The following is a 22,475-nucleotide window of genomic DNA, read 5'->3' on the forward strand; positions in this document are numbered from 1 at the left end:
GTATGCAAGATTTATTTACCATGAGTGAGGAGTGGAACTTTCTGACAGACACTCAGTTAGAGTGTACACTTGACTCAATAGTTCAGGATGCTACAGCCTGACTATTCTGAATTTTCTTGGAAGTATATTGTTTGGTATATATATATAATTGGGTAATTTCTTGGGGTTGTACTTATCCCTTTTACTATGAAAGCATTGAAGGATTTGATGTCTGAATATGGGTGAAAAATGTTTGAAATAGAATAAAGATATGGTCTGATGATACGGAATACAAGGTGTACATTAGTTTCATCTATTTAATTGTCTGAAGTATGAATTTGTGTTCCACGGTTCCAATAGACCAGAAGCACCATCTGTTATGAAAGTTGCATGGTTCCGCATTCCCATGATTGGATTTAATTCATTGCTTGTTTTGTTATAACTTCATATCCTCTTATTCACACTCCATGATGCATGGTGGGCCCTAGCTTATTTGGTTGTTATTCTTTATTTTTCCAATGTAGGCAGGCTAAGGATGCGTTGAAAATCCTCAAGAAGCGGCTGGGCAGTAAAAATCCAAAAATCCTAGCCTCTTATTCACACTCCATTATGTATGGTACTAGGTTTCTGGTTGTAAATTTAATGTTATTGAACTTTTAACAATATGGTTTATTTGAGTTGTTATTCAATCTTCTGGTTTTGTAGCTGGAAGAAAGCTAGAATGCTTTGGGATGGTTTTAAAGTTAAATGAGGTAGGGTATTTATAATTGAAGCTTAAGGACTAATTTATAAATACCTTAAATTACAATGACTAAAATTGGATAATTTACCCTTACCTAATTTCAACCAAATTAGCTGTATTTTTTTCCTCACACTTTCGGTGCTTTTCACCGAAAATAGCCCACAATTGTTGAATGGCCAAACCTTTGCCTTTTTTCAACAGTAATATGCTCCCCATAGGGCAAAATGTTTGAACTCGTATCCATAGGTGACATCTTTGTTCTAGCATTGAAATCGTTGAGGAAATTGAATGAACCCCAGAGTAGGTTGAATGGCAAGGTCATATACATAACATAGTATCCTCAGAGGTGTTGTAGGATCATTGGAATACATGTCACAGTCTTGGGTTAATATTAAAGGAGAATTCGTCATGATCGTCGATACCCAAAGCTTCGATATACCAACAAAAACATGGAGAAACGTTAGGTCCAACAAAATGTAAAACAATGTTGGTTGGAAACAAGGTAAGATGAAGATGAATTATAGATACCAGAACATTTAGAGCACCGACCTTGTAATGGTGGGGTGATGTCTTACGTTTCTGCCTGGAAACATAGATGTGATTTGGCAAGAAATGTCCGGTGATGCCTTTGTTATGGCGGCTGTCTAGTAGAACCTGAATAACAGTAGGGTGATCTTGCAGAGTAAATCCAGATTTCCATTTATTAAAAGCTTCAAGTTTTTCATCATCGTTGATGTAAATTTCACCAACTTCTCCTCTGTTCATAACATTTTCAACTTTCGCCTTCATGTTTTCATACATCTCCTGCACATGCAATGCACCAAGTGAATTGAATTCTGTTTCTATTACATTGTTGAAGATTTCTAGAGATTATAAATTTGACTGGATCACGTAATATTATTTGAATATAATTAATATAAGATTCAATATTAAAAGGATAAATTTTAAAATTATATATATAAAAATCAGCTTTATTAGTTATGATTAAATTTATATCTAATTTAAACAAAAAATAAAAGGATAAATTATACTTTTATGAGAGAATATAATATTTTATTTTAATAGGGTAAATTACACCAGATACCACTGAGCTTTTAATTTTGTCAACTATAACATTGAACTTTAGTTATACATTCAATTATGTCACTCTGCCGTTAAAATAATAAGAAACGATGACATGGCTAACAGTTGTTGATGTGGTCTGTCACACTAAAACGATATCTTTTTAGTTCCTAAAACGACGTCATTTTTGACATTGGTGAATCGATTTTGACACCAAAATTTTAAACATTCTACTTTTGGGTAAAATAATAAATAATCCCTCGACTATATGATACTGCTTTATTAAGTCCCTCGATTATTAAATGTTACAAAATGATCCTCCGATTATAGAGTGTTGCTTTGTTGAGTCCCTTGACTATTAAAAGTTACAAAATGATTGTCTGATTATTCATCTTTGTAGAGGATAAACTACAAAGAAAAGAAGACGATGATAGCACTGAAAAGTCAGATACTACACAGATACATGTGGAAAAGGATGTTGAACAAGGAGATTCTTTTGGAGCAGAACCAACACATGATGAACAAGAACCAGAGAGTTCTAAAGCTCCAACAACTCGTCAATCAGATCGTGTGAGAAGACGTCCCAATTGGAACTCAGATTATGTTATAGAAGGAAATATTGCATACTGCTTTTTAACAGAGGACGATGAGCCATCAACATACCATGAGGCAATAAACAGCTCAGATGCTTCACTATGGATGATGGCGATGAAAGAAGAAATTGGAGCCCTTCATAAAATAATACATGGGACCTTGTGCGACTACCACATGGAAGGAAGCCAATTGGTAACAAATGGGTCTTCAAAATCAAGCGAAATGGTGACGATCAAGTTGAGAGGTATCGTGCAAGACTGGTGGTCAAAGAATATGCTCAAAAAGAAGGTACTGATTTCAATGAAATATTTTCTCCTGTGGTTCGACTAACAACAGTTCGAGTAATTTTGGCAATGTGTGCTATATTGAATTTACATCTAGAGCAGCTATATGTTAAAACAGCTTTTCTTCATGGAAATCTTGAAGAAGAGATTTACATGCTCCAGCCTGAAGGTTTTGAAGAAAAAGAAAATAAGAACTTGGTTTGCAGGTTAAACAAATCTCTATACGGTCTAAAGCAGGTGCCGAGGTGTTGGTATAAGAGATTTGATTCCTTCATTATATGCCTTGGATACAACAGACTTAACGCAGACCCTTGTGCTTATTTCAAGAGGTCTGGTGATAGCGATTTTGTTATATTGCTGTTGTATATGGATGACATGTTGGTTGCAAGACCCAACAAAGATCATATTGAAGAATTTAAGGCACAATTGGCTAGGGAATTTGAAATGAAGGACTTGGGATCAACAAACAAGATTCTAGGGATGCAAATTCACCGAGACGGAAGTAATAGGAAGATTTGGCTTTCACAAAAGAATTACTTGAAGAAGATCTTGTCAAGATTCAACATGCAAGATTGTAAGCCAATTTCTACCCCTCTTCCTATTAACTTCAAATTATCCTCCAGTATGAGTCCTAGCAGTGAAGAAGAGAGGATAGAGCTGTCTCGAGTACCGTATGCTCGGCAGTGGGAAGTTTAATGTTCGTTATGATATGCACAAGACCAGACATTGCACAAGTAGTGGAGTGGTTAGTCGGTACATGGCGAATCCAGGAAAAAGAGCATTGGAATACAGTAAAGAGGATCCTGAGATACATCAAAGGGACCTCAAATATTATATTATGTTACGGAGGATCAAACTTACTAATAAATGGGTATGTAGATTCTGACTATGCAGGGGATTTGGATAAAAACAAATCTATGACAGGATATGTGTTTAAAGTTGCTGGTGAAGCTGTAAGCTGGGTTTCAAAATTACAGTCAGTTGTGGCTACATCCACAACAGAGGCAGAATATGTAGCAGCTACACAAGCCAGTAAAGAAGCAATTTGGTTGAAGATGCTATTGGAGGAGCTTGGGCACATTCAAGAGTATGTCTCTCTGTTTTATGACAGTCAAAGCGCCTTGCATCTAACAAGGAATCCAACATTTCATTCAAGGACAAATCACATACGAGTTCAGTACCATTTCATTCGTGAAAAGGTGGAAGAAGGGACGGTATATATGTAGAAGATTCATACCAAAGACAACATAGTAGATTTCATGACAAAAGCAATCAATGGTGATAACTTTACTTGGTGTCGATCCACTTGTGGCCTGACAGAAACGTAAGAAACATGAAGGTACAAGGTAGAAAGAATGGTGTGAAGATATGATTATTCCAATCAAATCTTCAAGTGGGAGATTGTTGAAAAAAAAAGCAAAGGTTTGGCCAAGTGGCCAACTTGGCCATTCAACAATTGTGGGCTATTTTCGGTGGAAAAGCACCAAAAGTGTGAGGAAAAAAAATAAAGCTAATTTGGTTGAAATTAGGTAAGGGTAAATTACCCAATTTTAGTCATTGTAATTTAAGGTATTTATAAATTAGTCCTTAAGCTTCAACTATAAATACCCTAGCTCATTTAGCTTCAAAATCATCCCAAAGCATTCTAGCTTTCTTCCAATACTAGAGAATTTAGAGAGTTTCTTGAGAGTTGTTTTCTCCTTTTTATCAAGAGAGAATTATCATTGTTTTCTTCTTGGTAGATCGAGAGAAGTTATAATTCCTATTTTCTCATACTGAAATTCTTCTACCGTTGCCCGTGATTTTTACCCTATATTATTTAGGGGTTTTCCACTTAAATTTTGTGTCTCTTTTATCTTCATTTTTATTTTCTCAAATTATCAGTTGCGATTTTGCTCTATCCGATAGTCGTCTTCCGCAACAATTACTTCAGGATCGGAACCTTCTTCCATCGAAGAGAACTATTCAGTGATCCATCAGGTTATGTAGAAACGGGAATCTCTGAACTCAGCCCTGACTATGTTGTGAAAATCACATTAAATCCCTTGCCGTTTTGGCATTAGCACATACTGTAGCAAGCTGCAACTATGAGAATCAGACCAAATGGGGTTTCAAGGTGATATTTTTTATAAGGAAATGAACAAGACTGCATGAGTTGACTGAGTTATTAACATTACTTTTAATTATCAAAATCCAAATGCAGATGGGGTTTAGGTATAGATCATTAGTTGAGGACTTATTCACGGGTTATCGGATGCATAATGAAGGATGAAGGTCCATATTTTGCGACTCTGAACTTTTCTAGGGAATGCACCAATCAACCTTGTTGATGCACTATATAAATAGGAGCGATGGGGGTTAGGCCTACTTGAAATGGGTTTAGGGTTTGCACCAATCAACCTTGTTGATGCAGTCGGACAATGGGATTGCCAATAGGTCTTGGCTATTCTTGCTACACATTCTTGACAATATTATCCATTCCAAGTACAATCGGTTGGAAAATAGGTGAATTTAATTGATGAATTTAATATTTATATTAAATTCATAGTCCTTTTGATTATTGCAAATTAAAAGATAATTTTTAATTTAAATATTAGTAGGATAATCACTCTTTTAATAAGTCAATTTAAAAAGATATTTGTTATCTTTTTAATTTTTGAATATTAAAAAATAATTATATAATTTTGTATATTTCAAATTAAAATAATATTTGTTTAAGTTTGAATATTAAAAGAAGTTTAACTTTTGACCATTGCAAATTAAATATAATATTTAATTTAAATATTAGTAGGATAATTACTCTTTGAATATGTCAACTTAAAAAGGTATTTGTTACCTTTTTAACTTTGAATATTAAAGATAATTATATACTTTTGTATATTTCAAATTAAAATAATATCTATTTAAATTTGAATGGTAAACGGAGTTTTATCTTTTGAATATTTCAAATTAAAAGATATTGTTATATGTTTAATGTTGAATATTAAAATATATTTAGTTGAATTAAATCTCTCTTCAAAATCCAATATAAATAATGAGTAAACCTGTTAGGTTTTTAATATTTCACAACTCAGTTTTTCAAGAACTTCTCTTATCTTGAAAAAGCTTTCTTTTCCTTAGTTTTTCCGTGATAGTCGTAGGTAAAGAATGTTCGTGATATGTGTAGATGTGTTATTGTAGCTTATCATTAGTTTTTGTATCTTGGGAGACAAACGACCAACGAACTCGAGCACCAAAGGAGTGTTCGAAAATCTGTCTTAAGGAAACTGTGTAGTGATAGGCATCAACTGTTTCCGATCGATAGATCAAAATAAAAGTAGTATTTTATTTCCATTTATTTTATCTTATCTTCTAAGAAGTTTAACATTTTTGGTTTATTTTTTCAAGATTGATTTTGTCTCAAATTGTTATTTCGGATAATAATCTTAAGATGAGAGTAAATTTATTCTATCTCTTATCCCTTCATTTCCTTTAATTTTATAATGATTTTTATTCATTATTATTTTTCTATATCATTCTCGGATTAACGTTGACGTTTTTTCCAACACAATCTATGCCTTCCTCAATTAGCACTCTTCAATGGAGTCTCCATCTTCCCCAAGGTTTAGATTGTAAATCTTGTTCTTGAATATTGTTCATTACATCCACTTACGATGGTGATTAACCTATTGCAGATGTATTGAACCATGGTTTCTCCTATACGTGTTTCTTTTCCTAGGTGCTTACGGCCAAGATTTCATTGAATATGTCATAGAGGGATCATGTATCAGGAAGTGGTGGAGCAGTCACTGGGATGTGAATGGATATTTTTTTATAGACCGATTGATAAGTATGCTATGCATATGAAATAATGTTTCGCAGGTTATGTGACGGCAATTTGACTTATCAAGTCAGTTTTATGCGTTTATATATATTTTATACGATTTAATTCATATTTTGATCTTTTATGGTTTACTTATGCTTTAAAATGTTTTACTTACTCTTCTTATGCCTCACTAAGTGTATACTTAGCGTGGGATGATTTCATCAGTAGGTAAAAGGAGCGAGTGGAGTAAGGAGCTGAGATTGACATCAATCATCGAAGATTACTTATCGATATCAGTAATGACATACTATTGTTGTTTTATATTTTTAGTTGGCATGTATACGTGTAAAAAGAGTTCGTACTGTTTTAATATGGGTTTTGACACATGTTATAGTAGAAGTATATTTATTTATTAAACTGTTTTATTTAAAGAAACCAAATTTTATTGGTTTTCAAGTACAAAAATGTTTTAAAAGACATGCAACATCGACGACTCGTATACGGGAAATGAGTGTTACAGACTATACCGACACTTTTTCACCAATGGCTAAACTTGTTAATGTTCATACTGTCCTTGCTCTTGTTTCCAAGCTTGGCTGGCCACTTCACCAAATGTACACAATGCTTATAACAATTAGCAGAAGTTAGTTGCAACTATTAGCTGGTTATGGTTGTTAGGTAGGTAGAGAGGGGGTTATAGTTTATGTTCATATAACCTGATGTAATTCTTTTTGTGATAATATTGAAGTATTTATCCATTCACGTTTACTAGTGTTAGCTATTTGCTTACTTTTAACAAGTTCATAGTTTGGTCTCCGATTTAATTTATTAGATAATGCAAATGAAGAAAGAAAATGTTACTTTTAAATAAAGATTTACTTTCAAACTTAGAAGACAATACTTTGAAGAAAGTAAACTGAGATTATATGATAATCAATTTCTTTTTATTTATCAATTTGTTTATGATCTTTCTCATATAAATATCAAGCTTTAATTTATTATTTTATACACTAAAATTATTTGTCTTTTTTTTTAATAATTTCTCACCTCTATTCATCTCTTAAAAAACATTAAATGAATTTCACTTATTCATTTCGAGTTACGAAATCTGAAAGATAATTGTAATGCCCCTGAATTTTAAGCATCTTTTGTTTATGAAAAATTAGATTCAAGTGAGAAAATTTCCATTTCGGTGACATCGGAACTGCCAGCAAAACCATGGACACGAAACTTCCTTTTTTTTTTTTTTGGTTCAATTGGAGAAGCAGCTTTATTTGAAAATAAATAAATAATTAAAACATATTAAAAAGGGGATTCATGGAATGCGGAAGAAATGGAATGGGTGGCCTTGGCAGCGCCGAAAGAAGGTAGGGGAGAAGTGGGCCAATTTTCCAAAGTAAATTTCTTTTGATAACTTCATATGAAATTCATGCATGCATATCTATAGCTATAGCTTGTTTGTGGGTTTTGGTGAAAAAGAGGATGACAATTCTTAATTTATTGAAATAGTAAAAGATGTGCGTATCTATAGCTTCTTATTCGGCCAATGGACTAAGAAAATGAATATTCTTTTTTATGTTACTATGCAAAGAAATTCATATATGATTTGGTCATGAATGCTTTGTATTATATTCTTTTCAATCAGGCTAAGTATATTTTGATAAATACTGGTCATTTCAAGTATCAAGTTCATGCATAATATATGTTAGTGTTATATTATCCTTGATTTACATTTTGTTTACTACCTCGCTAAATTATTCCAAGTTTAATACTTTATAGACATCTTTTTCTGTTAGAAAAGAACATCTCATAAGTGACAATAGTCGTAACATTAGAGGGATACATCAAATAATTTGTTTCCTATGGGTTGCTCACGAAGTAATTTTGTCAATGCATCTTCCACTTGATTTTATTTGCGCGAGATATGTTGAATATGTATCTCCCAAATATCATCAATCATCCTTTAAATCGTATCAACTAATTTATATGTATTTAATACTCATAGATCGATCATGATTTTATTTAGGATATTACAAGTCACTTCTGAAGCAATCAATGTAAATGTTATTTTCTCTAAACTCCTAGAAGATGACAATTGTCTTTTGTTGTGTAAATGATGCGTAATTAAGGTTATAACTCATCCTAGTCTTATTTTCTTTGTTCGCCTCATCTTAATATTTTAGAAGTTCGTCCTCTAATACAAAATCATTAAATCAAAAGATAAGGTTATATTTTATAAACAATCAACAGGTTAGGTAATGGTATGTTATATTAATAACCAAAAGATTGGGTTAGGTTATATTATATTAATATCCAAAAATAATTGAGCTTGGAGTTTTCAACACCGAGTGCTTTTCAGGGGATAATTGTTAATATTTGCCCCCATTAATCACGTTCGTCAAAAGAAAAAAAATATCATGGTGTAATCAGATTGATTAGTATGTTATTTATATAAAAATGTAAAACTAATTATATTTTAATTATAAAATATAAAAAATTACAATTTGATAAGAATTAAACTTTTATATGCATGACATTAGTAGTAGTGTAAGGTTAATGGATTATCATTGACGCATTGATAATGGAAAATATAATTTTTTTTTTAAAATGTAATTATATTTAAAGATATTTGATATTAGGGTAAAGTACACAAATGGTACCTCAACCATAGGGTATTACTTTATTAAGTCCCTCGACTATTAAAAGTTACAAGATGGTCCTTCGACTATAAAGTGTTACTTTGTCGAGTACCTAGACTATTAAAAAAGTATAAAATGGTCACCCGACTATTCATTATGTTTCAAACTCATCTTTTTTCATTAAAAATTTGATGATAATTTGAGTTGAGAGTTAACCTGCTGACTGTGATATGATAAAATATGATCTCAGTCATCATGCTACCGTCCAACATAGACAACCGTCAAACTTTTAATAGAAAATGACGACTTTGGAACATAATGAATAGTTGGGTGACCATTTTGTAACTTTTAATAGTTGAGGTACTTAATAAAGCAACATCTATAGTCGAAAGACTATTTTGTAACTTTTAATAGTCAAGGGACTTAATAAAATAATATCATATAATCGAAGGACCATTTGTGTACTTTACCCTTGATATTATTTAATACTATTAATGAAATTACTTTCTTAACATTCTGAACGTCAAATAATAATTCTAATCTCTATATACAAAATTAGTTTTAAACATTTACTATACATAAATAACATTATTATCTATATTATTAATAATTTTTTATTGAGTTGAAGTCATAAATTAATTCAACAATAATTTAATTATAAAATGATTAAAATATCTCTGTTATAATAAATTACTAATATTATTAGGAAAGTATTTTCAATTTTTATTTTTATATACAGTTTTTAAATAAAATAATTAAAAAACCAAGACATCAAAATCAAAATAAAAAATAATAATTTTTGTATAAAATATTTTATAATTTCACTTATAATCATTTGTTAATTTAACATTCCAATACATATATAACTTCTAAAATATCTTTTATCATCTCACTTATAATTATTTTTTACTTAATATTGAAAAATATGGTAAATTACGCGTTTAATATCTAAACTATTAGTTTTGATCTATTATAGTGCCTAAACTTTCATTTTTTTCAACATTATACCTAATGTTTAGTTTTTTTTTTTAGTACCCGTCATTAAAAATTTTAGTTTTTGTTTCATTTTTATACCTATTCAAACTTTAACGTCAAGTTTTGAAAAAAAATTGAAAGTTTATGTACTAAAATTAGAGATGAAAAATAGGCGGGGTGGGTGCGAATACCTTATACCCACTTAATATTTTCCCATCCATCACCTACCCACCACTTACGACAGGTAAATTTTTAAATTCACACCCGTCCACGTGGGTATATTTTCAAATCCACCCCCACACCCACTACCCAACTGGATACCCACCACCCATCCCATACCCGCTTATACCAGCCTAGCAGCAACCTCACATATTACATAAGCAACAAAATATAAAACAAACACATCCATTAAGAAACATAATAAAATAAGCCAATGATTAATTGAATTTATACCCTAACATTTGGTTAAATTACAAACCATGTCCTATAAAATCATTAGATTTATAGAATCTTCTTTAAAATTATACCTAAATTCATAATGGTCCAAAATTTATATGATGGGTAATTTGTGGGCGGGCAGATAGGGGCGGATATGGTCTTAAACCCATCACCTACCCACTACCTACAGCGGGTTTTTACATCCATACCCGTCCACTACCCACTAAACAAAACCGATAGTTTATGTACTAAATGCGTTAAATTTTTAACGATAGAATACTAAAATGAAATAAAAACTAAATGTTTGGTACAATTTTGAAAAATTAAAATTTTAAGTACCAAAAAGAACTAAAATTAATAATTTAGGTACTAAATTTATAGTTTACCCTTAAAATATAGTATTCCAAAACATGACACGTTTTGTTAATAAAAATGTCATTTCCAAGCATCCAAGGAGTGAAATCCAACGCCTACTCAACACTGATAAAGCTGCCTTAAGAAAGAGAAAATAACCTCAGTGACCGAAAATGCCTTATAATATACGATTTTAACCAAATTTTTTTTGATTTGCCAAAATGACCAACAAAACCGCAACGCGAACTCTAATTTTTCAACTCAGTTTCCAAATTCGCAACGCGAATATCCAGATTCGCAACGCGATTTTGAAAAATGTGTTGCGATAGTTAAAATGTGTTGCGAGAGTTTGAAAAACGTGTTGTTGCGATAGTGAAAAATCCAAAATAAGTTTACATTTTAACTATTCCAAATTCAAGTGGAGTTTGAAACAATAAAGAATGTGTTGCGATAGTGTAAAAGATTCCCAAGTCATTTGTAAGATCTTAGTTTGAAACAATAAAGAATGTGTTGCGATAGTGTAAAAGATTCCCAAGTGTTTGTAATGCTTAATCCCACATAGTATTGGAAACACTATTGGGAATGAGTATTTAAGGCTTGGATTCCCCACTTCCTTGTTGAGTGGAAGAGAACAAGGGGGACTCTCGCGCACCGCCGCCGCCGCCGTCTTGTCTCGGGTCGGGTCGGGTCGGGTCTGGTCGTGTCGTGGTCGTGGTAATACGTGTCTTCGACACGTCCGTGCGATTACTATCTTTTTAGAGAAAATTCTTAAGAAACAAATGCAATACCACCAGTCGTTAAGAAACAAATGCAATATGAACTTGGACTATCGCAACGAATTTGGAAAATCACATTGCGATTTTGTATTATCGCATTGCGATAGTCAGAATCGCGCTGCGATTTACATATTCGCATTGCGATTTTCTAGAATCGCGTTGCGATAGTCAGAATCGCGTTGCGAATCTGGAAACTGATTTGCGATACTGGAGATCGCGTTGCGATTTAGAGATCGCGTTGCGATTTAGAGATCGCATTGCGATTTTGTTGGTCATTTTTGGCAAATTGAAAAAAAGTTGGTCAAAATCGTATATTATAAGGCATTTTCGGTCACTGAGATTATTTTCTCCTTAAGAAATAGTTCAACCAACAGCTAAAGCACTGGCTCTCTTTGCAACCCAAAAAGGAAAAAAAGGATGTCAATTTAACGGTGCAAATTCGGCTATTTTATCGAAAAATCACCCAGATAAATTTTATTTATAAAAAATTATCGATCTAGTATCCTTTGCATAAAGACACGGATCATCATCCATGTCTTACGCTGACGTGACGCTAATTCGGATAAAATACGGATGATGATCTACACCTTTCTAGGATGAGTGCTAGATCCATAATTTTTTTTGAAACGATGCATAATAGGTAATTAACTTTTGTTAGGGTGATTTGTGTAAAAATACCACAAAAATATTAAGGAAATAACTTTGTTTTGTTTTTTTTTGTGTGGAAAAAAGATAAAATTTAATTAGCCAATCATTTTTATTTCTTATCTTCTGAAAAATTAAGTCTTATGACCATAAAGAAAATCACGTTACTTTCACACTTATTCATTTCTTCAAATAATTTGTTTTCTTTTTAATAAAATTTTTCATTAAATCCTGGAAATAAGATAATAAAATACATTTTTTTCTTCAATAATAAAAATAATAATGAAAAATAGTGCCAATAAACTTTGTATCGTCTCTTGATTTTGTTATTATTTAACCAATCTTTTTGTGTTGAATACATTTTTAAATTTAATTGAGCTTCAAAGTTATTCTTAGATACGTTTAATATGTTTCTTATAAAATTCTTATAAATCTATATTTTAATATGTTTCTGATACGTCGATTGAATGAATAATTAGTGAATTCTTATAAACTACTGTTGGTTTAAGGGGATACACTGCTTAAGGGGATGACATACATTTAAAGGTTCATTAGCATTAACTCATTAAATTTTTATTAATGTGTGATGCTAATAAAATAATACAAATTAATGACTCTATTATCAAAATAAAACGAATTAAAAATATAATAATAAAAAATAATTTTTTGAATTAAAAACATAATAATATTTTTTTTTGAAAAATCAATGATAAAAACTCAATTATCAAGGTCTTGTCTAGAGTAAACATCATTAGTTTATTGGTTAAATAATGACAAAATAAATAGACGAGAAAAAGTGTATTAACACTATTTTTCATTATTATTATTATTATTGAAGAAAAAGTATATTTTATTATCTTATTTCCAAGGATTTAATAAAAAAATTATTAAAAAAAATTATTTGAAGAAAATTATAAGTGTGAAAGTCACATGATTTTCTTTATGGTCATATGACTTAATTTTTCAAAAGATAGGAAATTAAAATGATTGGCTAATTAAAATTTATTTTTTTTCCAAAAAAAACAAAACAAATCTACTTTCTTAATATTTTTTGGTGTTTTTACACAAAAAGAATCATAATATAAATTAATTATCTATTTGACACCGTTTCAGAAAATTTTATAGATCTAGCACTCATTTCATAAAGAGACGGATCATCATCCACACTTTATCCGAATTGACAATACGTTAGCGTGGCGCGGATGATGATCTGCGACTTCCTGCAAAGGGTGTTAAATCGGTAAAAAAATTTAAAATGATTTTTGACAGGTAAATAAAATATGTCAGGATGATTTTTCGATAAAATCACCAACAAATTCATTATAAAGGCTGTAGGGACTCTATCACAATTTTTATCATAATTTAGGACTATTTTAATTTGAATTTTATTTGAAACAAACGTGTTTCACGTAAAAAAATTGAACCGCAATCAAATTATAAAATTAAATATTTAAATTGAACCGAAATTAGATCGTAAAATAGAAAATTCAAACTAAATTAAATTACATAATATGATTTTTATTATTTCTCGATTTGCTTGAGTACTGGTATGCATGATCTCATTACAAAATGTCAGTTATTGATCACGTTTCTTGAATTTAATAGGTAAAAGCAATGGATTAATTTCTCCCCGGTGCTGCCCAATGCCCCCATTGCCCACTTATTAATACCCACTCCCAGTACCAAAATCACCCAACGAAGAAATGAGGTCTCAAAGTGGAAGAGATGACAACTCCACCGCCCCGGAACCTAACAATCAGCCTCCTTTTCACACCGTGGAACGCCATCCACGGACAGGCCCGAACCGCTTCTTTGCGGCGGTTTACACATTGGCCATCCTAGCTCTACTCTACCGCCATGCGCAAACACTTGTAAATTCCACCACCCTAGCCTCTTTCTCCTTCACCCTCTCTTTGCTCATCGCCGATCTTGTTCTCGCCTTCATGTGGGCTGCCGCACAAGCTCTCCGGATGTGCCCTATTCGTCGTAAACAGTACCCTGAAAACCTCAAAAAGTTTATCAGAGAAGAAGAATTTCCAGGGTTGGACGTGTTCGTATGCACGGCTGATCCTTACAAGGAGCCGCCGATTGGGGTGGTGAATACCGCTTTGTCGTTGATGGCTTATGATTATCCGACGGAGAAGATCTCCGTTTACGTATCGGACGACGCAGGATCAGCTTTTACTCTTTTCGCCTTCATGGAGGCTGCTAAGTTTGCAAGCTACTGGTTACCATTTTGCAGGGAGAATGATATTATGGATAGAAGCCCCCATGTTTACTTTTCTTCGGTTCATTCCACGAACTCCGACACCGACAAGATTAAGGTAAACCCATTTTCACTAACTTCAACTTTTATTAAACTTCAAAACAAAACTATTATTGTAAATAAGGTTTATGATGTAACTATAAATAATATTTATAAATTAGTATCTGTTTTAAATATTCTTGATTTTAAATAACATTATTTTAATTGTGATTGATATTAGGTTTCAAATTTATTTTTATTTTTTTTCTTTCTTTTATTATCAAAAAGTATTATTTTATTAATTTCATATAAAATAAACATAAAATTACACAAATTAGTGTTATATAATTTTTTATTTTTAATAATATATTGTACCTAATTTTTATACATTTATTTATGCTTGTTATATTAGTTTTATTTTATATGTTTAATCATTTTGTTATTGTTGATGTCTGGCTTAAAATATTACAAAGCATAATATTCAACTGTTTTATCATTTCTTATCACTTGTTAGTCTAGATTTTTTTCAAATCTTCTTTAAAAATCATGAAATTAAATCCAAAAATTAAAATAAAATAACTATAGAATAAAATCTTTATCGTTGGAACAATGTAAAATATGATATAATGTTTGTCTCCTCCTTTTTCCAACCTTTAATCATTGAGATTTGAAAGAAGATCTTCGTCGAAAAATAAATAATAATATAAAAAATTAGATTAAAACTATAGAAAGGAAGATTTTGGAGGTATTTGCATAAAATAGAACAATAAGTTTTGAGGATTTTCATAATTTTCTTAAAGATGCTCTATCATAAAGTCACTAAATAATTAACGATAGAATATTAGCTAGACATATGCAATTCAGAAGTTTAGTGATAAAATAGAACATTTTCAAAGTGGAGTGACTAGAATAAGAATATGGTCAAAGTTAAATGGTGAAAAGAGGAGTTTATCCTTTTAGTTTTGGTTTGCATTATATCGTAAATTTAATCTGACTAATTAAGGTGATTTCTTTTTATATATTTTCAAATTTATCCTTTTAATCTTGAATCTTATATTAATTATATTCAAATAATATTACGCGCCAAAATCTTCAACATTGTAATAGAAGTAGAAATCAATTCACTTGGTGCATTGCATGTGGCAGGAGATGTATGAAAACATGAAGGCGAAAGTTGAAAATGTAATGAACAGAGGAGAAGTTAGTGAAATTTACATCAACGATGATGAAGAACGTGAAGTATTTAACAAATGGAAATCTGGATTTACTCTGCAAGATCACCCCACTGTTATTCAGGTTCTACTAGACAGCCGCCATAACAAAGACATCACCGGACATTTCTTGCCAAATCTCATCTATGTTTCCAGGCAGAAAAGTAAGACGTCACTCCACTATTTCAAGGCCGGTGCTCTAAATGTTCTGGTATCTATAATTCATCATCTTCTTACCTTGTTTCCAACCAACATTGTTTTACATTTTGTTTGATCTAACGTTTCTCCATGTTTTTTTTGTATATCGAAGCTTCGGGTATCGACGATCATGACAAATGCTCCTTTAATATTAACCCAAGACTGTGACATGTATTCCAATGATCCTACAACACCTCTGAGGATACTATGTTATGTATATGACCTTGCCATTCAACCTACTCTGGGGTTCATTCAATTTCCTCAACGATTTCAAGGCTTGAACAAAGATGACACCTATGGATACGAGTTCAAGCACATCATCCGGTTGCATCCTCGGGGTGCCGATGGTCTTGGGGGAGCATATTACTTCGGGACTGGAACCTTTTTCCGTCGAAGAGCTCTATTCGGTGATCCATCAGCTTGTGTAGAAACGGGAATCCCTGAACTCAGCCCTGACTATGTTGTGAAAAAACACATTAAATCTCCTGATGTTTTGGCATTAGCACATGGTGTAGCAAGCTGCAACTATGAGATTCAGACCCAATGGGGTTCCAAGGTGAGCTTTTTAATAAGCAAATGGACAAGATTGCGTGAGTTGATTGAGTTATTGACATTAGTTTTAATGATCAAAATGTAAATGCAGATGGGGTTTAGGTATGGATCATTAGTTGAGGACTTATTCACAGGTTATCAGATGCATAGTGAAGGATGGAGGTCCATATTTTGCGACCCTGAAAGGGCTGCGTTTCTAGGGAATGCGCCAATCAACCTCGTTGATGCACTGTATCAATGGGAGCGATGGGGGTTAGGCCTACTTGAAATAGGTTTATCAAAGTACTCTCCCATAACTTTTGGAACTCGTACAATGGGATTGCCAATAGGTCTTGGCTATTCTTGCTACACATTCTGGACCATATTATCCATTCCAACTACAATCTATGCTTTCATCCCTCAATTAGGACTCTTCAATGGAGTCTCCGTCTTCCCCAAGGTTTAGATTGTAAATTTTGTTGTTGAATATTGTTCATTACATCCACTTACGATGATGATGAACCTATTGCAGATGTATGAACCGTGGTTTCTCCTACACGTGTTTCTTTTCCTTGGTGCATACGGCCAGGATTTCATTGAATATGTCATAGAGGGATCAAGTTTCAGGAAGTGGTGGAGCAGTCAAAGGATGTGGATGATTCGGAACCTTTCGAGTTTCGCCTTTGCAACAGCGGAGTGTCTTCTTAAGCCGATAGGCCTGTCGAGTTACGGGTTCATTGTGACCAGCAAAGTGGTGGATGATGAGCAATACAAACGATATTATCGAGGGGTGTGGGAGTTTGGAGCCCCGTCCACGTTGTTTGTGCCGCCAACGACAGCGGCAATAATCAACTTGCTCTCATTCATCTGGGGAGCCGTTTTAATATTCAGCGGCGGCAGAGATGTGGGGGAAAGCCTGATTTTACAGATGGTACTTGCAGGGTGCATTGTGTTGAACTGCCTCCCAATTTATGAAGCGATTGCCTTGAGGAGTGATCATGGGAAAATGCCGGCCAAAATTACCATCATTTCAACATTTGTCGCAGGGGCTCTTTATGCTGCAACTTCCATTATTTCCAAGTGGTGATACTACTTTCTCTTTATTGTTGATCAAAATAAACAGTTGATAAAACAACAGTACTTGTAGTCTTTGCTTATTACCACTCAGGTCAGTACTAGTATTTGTACTTGTTTAGCGTTATTGTACTTGTTTAGCTGTTACTTTGCATGGGATGGATGTTTTAGGTTGAAAGACAATGGGTTATTAGGGAAATGGCACTTCCAACCAATATCATCCGCCAACATTGACACATGCTGTACTTCTTCCCAATCTCTTTAGAAAGTCACACCTCCATAGTTATTTCTCTTCCTATTAAACTTTGTAGCTCTAGAAATTTTATGCCTCCGACCGCCTACACCTACTATTTGACAGTCGGATGTATTTAGCATACCAACTTTCAAATAACCTTCATTGCTCTAGGCATGACAGTATCTAAGTCATCATGCAAGGCTTAGAGAGTAAACAAAAAGATTAGTCTACTCCTTAACATAAAATCATGCATCTCTCCTCAGGTGAAACACCAAGCTGCAGGTTCTTCAACAGCTTGCATCATAACTCACCGCAAGGACCATATGAGTTCTTTTTGCTCTCATTGCAGAAATCATAGTAACCGCAAACTAAGCTAAGAAATCTTTGAATTTTCTTTTTCCTATATGGATGTTAACATGGAGGGTAGGGGATTTACGGTGATCAAACAAGGTGCAGCAGCCTACATACAAGTCCCAAAACCAGCAACACTGTTTCAGTACATGGTGCGGTAACGATAGTTTTATGTTTTTACTGCACAAGAGGACCTAGAAGAAAAGCTTTGAGAATTTACATATGTGAATTGGATTAAAGGCGACCACGAACGGTATGAAATGCAACCAAAACCTTAAATTACTGGATTCAAATTCCAATGTCCTGACCACTAGACCACCCTTGATTGTTTACAAGGCTTAGCCTGTATATAATATAAGTTTTTGACTTCTGGTTTTCTACAAAAGTTCAACACTTCATCCTTTGGGTTTTTTTCCAGGGTAATTTCTTTGAAAGATTTAAACGAAAAAGCTTACACTTCATCCTTAAAATATGAGTATATAACCGACATTAGTTAAACTACCAGGTGATAGCCTTAACTTATTAGGTTGGGTTTATTTCAGTCGAAAAATAAAAATAACAGAACAAATCCGGTAAAGGAAACATATATTTTTTAAAGATATTTACCATCTGTTTGGTTTTAGAAAATATTTTTTTTTATTTTATATTTTTATTTTCAAAATATAGTTTTCACTCTCAACTTTTTTGAAAATTATAAAACATATTTGGGCTAATATAAATGAAAACTTGAATCAAAAATAAAATAATAAAAATGAATTTGGTAACTAATTTTTCAAAAATAGAAATAAACAAATAATTGTTAAATAATTGAATTAAAATATAATTATTAAAAAATCATTACATAAATTTAATAGGTGACTTATCTAAATATAAAATGATAAAGTTGATAAGAAATTTCATAAAACAAAATTTATTTTAGTTTATAATAAAAATATAATGTTAATGTATAATGAACATCGATTCAATTTAAAAAATAAAAAAATATTATCATAAAGCAAAAATATGGGCAAAAGTTCCCGTATAATGCTACAGGGAATTTTTAATTCCCAAATTAAAGTGTTCATCCGATTAATTCCTCAACTGGGGTATTTTCTACAGTAAATTTGGGATATCTTGGCGTCTTCAGGGTTAACCAATTTTTTAGTGGGATCTCCCGGCGTCTTCAGGGTGTTGGATTATTTGTGTTTTCTACGGTATATTTAGGATTCTCGGCGTCTTCAGGGTGAACCAGATTTTTTTTACTCCTTGCTTGGATCTCTAGGCGTCTTTACTTTAAATCCATGAAAAAATTTGGCCTTTTTACACAAATATCACCTTAACATAAATTAATTACTTGTTAGGCACTGTTTAAGAATATTTTACAGATAAGCAAATTTTTAAATAATTTCTATAAAATTAATCATATTTTGTTAGTATTTTATTTAATTATTGTATTATTTAATTTTTTTATTATTTTATTTAATTATTTTATTTTTTTACAGTTATAAAATAGAAAGTGGTCATTGAATAATTATATTCGGATTTCTCGGCTTTTAAACTTTTCTCTCGGCTGTAAATACGTTCTCAACCTGTAAACATTCACATCAATCCTCTAAACTAGAAGAATGTCGTTGCTTCAGTATAGATATCCATGTGTTGAGAGCGTATTTATAGCCGAGAGAAAAGTTTAAAAGCCGAGAAATCCGAATATAATTATTCAAGGATCACTTTCTATTTTATAACTGTAAAAAAATAAAATAATTAAATAAAATAATAAAAAATTAAATAATACAATAATTAAATAAATACTAACAAAATGATTAATTTTATAGAAATTATTTAAAAATTTGCTTGATCTGTAAAATATTCTTAAACAGTGCCTAACAAGTAATTAATTTATGTTAAGGTGATATTTGTGTAAAAAGGCCAAATTTTTTCATGGATTTAAAGTAAAGACGCCTAGAGATCCAAGCAAGGAGTAAAAAAAATCTGGTTCACCCTGAAGACGCCGAGAAATCCTAAATATATCGTAGAAAACACAAATAATCCAACACCCTGAAGACGCCGGGAGATCCCACTAAAAAATTGGTTAACCCTGAAGACGCCGAGATATCCCAAATTTACTGTAGAAAATACCCCATTTGAGGAATTAATCGGATGAACACTTTAATTTGGGAATTAAAAATTCCCTGTAGCATTATATGAGAATTTTTGCCCAAAAATATGTGTAGACATTCATTTTTTGATTGAGATTAAAATATATATTATATTTATTATTATATACTATATTATTATTATTTTTTTTTATTATTATTATTAATATCATTTTATTTATATTTTATGCAGTTTAACAAGTGATAATTATAAGTCTAGAATATATATTCACTGTACACACCGTCAATTCCAATTATTCTTTATGTCAACGACAAGATTTTATCCTCACCAACAATTCAGGTCATTTCAATTGAATTCATCAAATTACATGCACCAAAATCAAGTAAAATTAATGATTTTACCTAACCCGTTAACATCATACTAACGTAAAAAATATAGATGTATCTAAAGAGATTCGGTGAAGATTTTAACAATAAAATCGAAAATGAACTAGAGAAAAAGGGGAGAAGGGAGAAGGAGAAGAGGGCAACCAAAAACGAAGGAAAGCATTTCAAAAAAGAAGGGAGTGTAAACAGGGCAGTTCTTATAAGGGGCTGGGGTATGTTTCTCTTTCGAAAAATTAGCAATTTGTAATAGAGATTTTATCTCTTTCATTTCAGAATACACAGCAAGAAGAATCAAACGAAAATCAAAATTTTTAAAGGTTCTTTTCTTTTCTTTTTTAGAAGCATTTTATTTCGAACCAAAGCAGTAAAATATAAAATATTGGATAAGAGTGTTAGACGTTTATCTTAAGGTCACCAGAGATGGGGACTGAAAAATCGCGCTCCTCTGTCGATGATTTGTACATCGGTTTTAGTGGCTCGGTTTTCTTTAAGGTTTGGATGAGGTAAGAAAGGAGAAGGTTTTGAAGTATTTGTGTTAAGTTTAGGTTTGTTTTTGGGTGGTCGGAGTGAAGAAGAACCACCGTTATACGGTGGTCGGCCATTCCATGGCCCTCGTGAGGTTGCCTGGGTTAGAGAAAAGAAAGAGTTGATAAGAAAGTTGAAAATGGCTAGGATTTTGCTTAAAATGTTATAAACATAGTATTTATAATCTGAAAATTGGATAAATTTCAATTGAGCCATTATAACTTTAGAGCGTATTTACATGTTGGTCACTTAATTTTTGCGTAAAATCACTTTCAAACCCTCTAACATTTAGCGTGTTGTTGTAAAATGGACACCAATTACTTGCGTAATATTGCATTAAACCCCTATAACATCATCCTAGTCTACATTTTAGTTTTCGAATAGATATGTTTTGTCTATTTCACTTTTGGCACTTAAGTTTTGTCATTTATATGTTAACCAATAATTATGTTATTTTCTATTTTATTTCTTTTTGATTTGTGCATTTTACTATCAGTTATTTTTATTTTAGTCATTATTAATGTATTTCGGTCTAATTGTTATTTTCCATTTCATGTTTTTATTTAATTTATTTTAGTCCTATTATTACATGATATATTATTTTAGTCATTAATTTAAGTATTGTATTATTGTGTTTTGGGCTTTTATTTTTTTAACTTTCGAATTTAAGTCACTACTTATATGTTTTAATATTTTGTTAATATAGTATTGTTGTTGGGGCAGCATGCGTGATTGATGATAATTTTAACTTGTAGTATTTTTTTAATCCGTGAGTAGATACTTGGTTTAAAAAATATAATGCTTGCATGTGACCATTCTATTTTTTCAATATATTCAACCTTTGCAACATGACCGCACATTTTCAATCTTTTCTAGATTTCACTTTATCCTTTATTCATATAAATGGATTTTGGTTTCAACTAAAACTATTAATTATTATTTACTTTTTTAAAAGTTATAGTCTAAGTTTTAGCCTAAGTAAATGTTTTATTTTTAATTATTATGCATCTTTGTCTCGTATTTCTGTTGTATTTTATTTTAGTTCTTATTTGTGTTTTGTTATAGTTTTTATGGTGTTTAAGCTGTAGATTTTCCCCTATGATTATTTTAGTCATTATGAATTTTTAAATGCATTTTCTTGTTTAATTATTTATATACTCTTTTAGATTTTTGTTTAATTTATTTTAATCTATTATTTAAGGATTATTTTCACTTTTAGTATCAGTATTATTTGATATTTTCAATCTAAGAAATTTGTTTAGCCCCTTAAAATTATGTTTTGCTATTTTAATCCCTTTAGAATTTTTTTTTATTATTTTTAACTTTTAATTT

At 31.6% G+C, this 22,475-nt stretch overlaps 2 protein-coding genes across 2 annotated transcripts; one reads left to right on the plus strand and one right to left on the minus strand.

The window, feature by feature from the left end:
• Positions 1 to 1,093: 1,093 nt before the first annotated feature.
• LOC120214248 (cellulose synthase-like protein G1) lies at positions 1,094 to 1,522 on the minus strand. Its single transcript, XM_039212194.1, has one exon. The coding sequence runs from the start codon at positions 1,520 to 1,522 to the stop codon at positions 1,094 to 1,096; it is 429 nt and encodes a 142-aa protein (XP_039068125.1).
• A 12,424-nt stretch (positions 1,523 to 13,946) lies between these two features.
• On the plus strand, positions 13,947 to 17,767 carry LOC120214300 (cellulose synthase-like protein G3). The gene is made up of 5 exons (XM_039212227.1): positions 13,947 to 14,617; positions 15,685 to 15,960; positions 16,060 to 16,503; positions 16,591 to 16,938; positions 17,011 to 17,767. The coding sequence occupies exons 1-5, from the start codon at positions 13,997 to 13,999 to the stop codon at positions 17,563 to 17,565; spliced, it is 2,244 nt and encodes a 747-aa protein (XP_039068158.1). The 5' UTR covers positions 13,947 to 13,996; the 3' UTR covers positions 17,566 to 17,767.
• The last annotated feature ends 4,708 nt before the right edge of the window (positions 17,768 to 22,475 follow it).

This window comes from Hibiscus syriacus, unplaced genomic scaffold, assembly GCF_006381635.1.
Source record: "Hibiscus syriacus cultivar Baekdansim isolate YM2019G1 unplaced genomic scaffold, ASM638163v2 tig00110057_pilon, whole genome shotgun sequence".
Lineage (NCBI taxonomy): Eukaryota > Viridiplantae > Streptophyta > Magnoliopsida > Malvales > Malvaceae > Hibiscus > Hibiscus syriacus.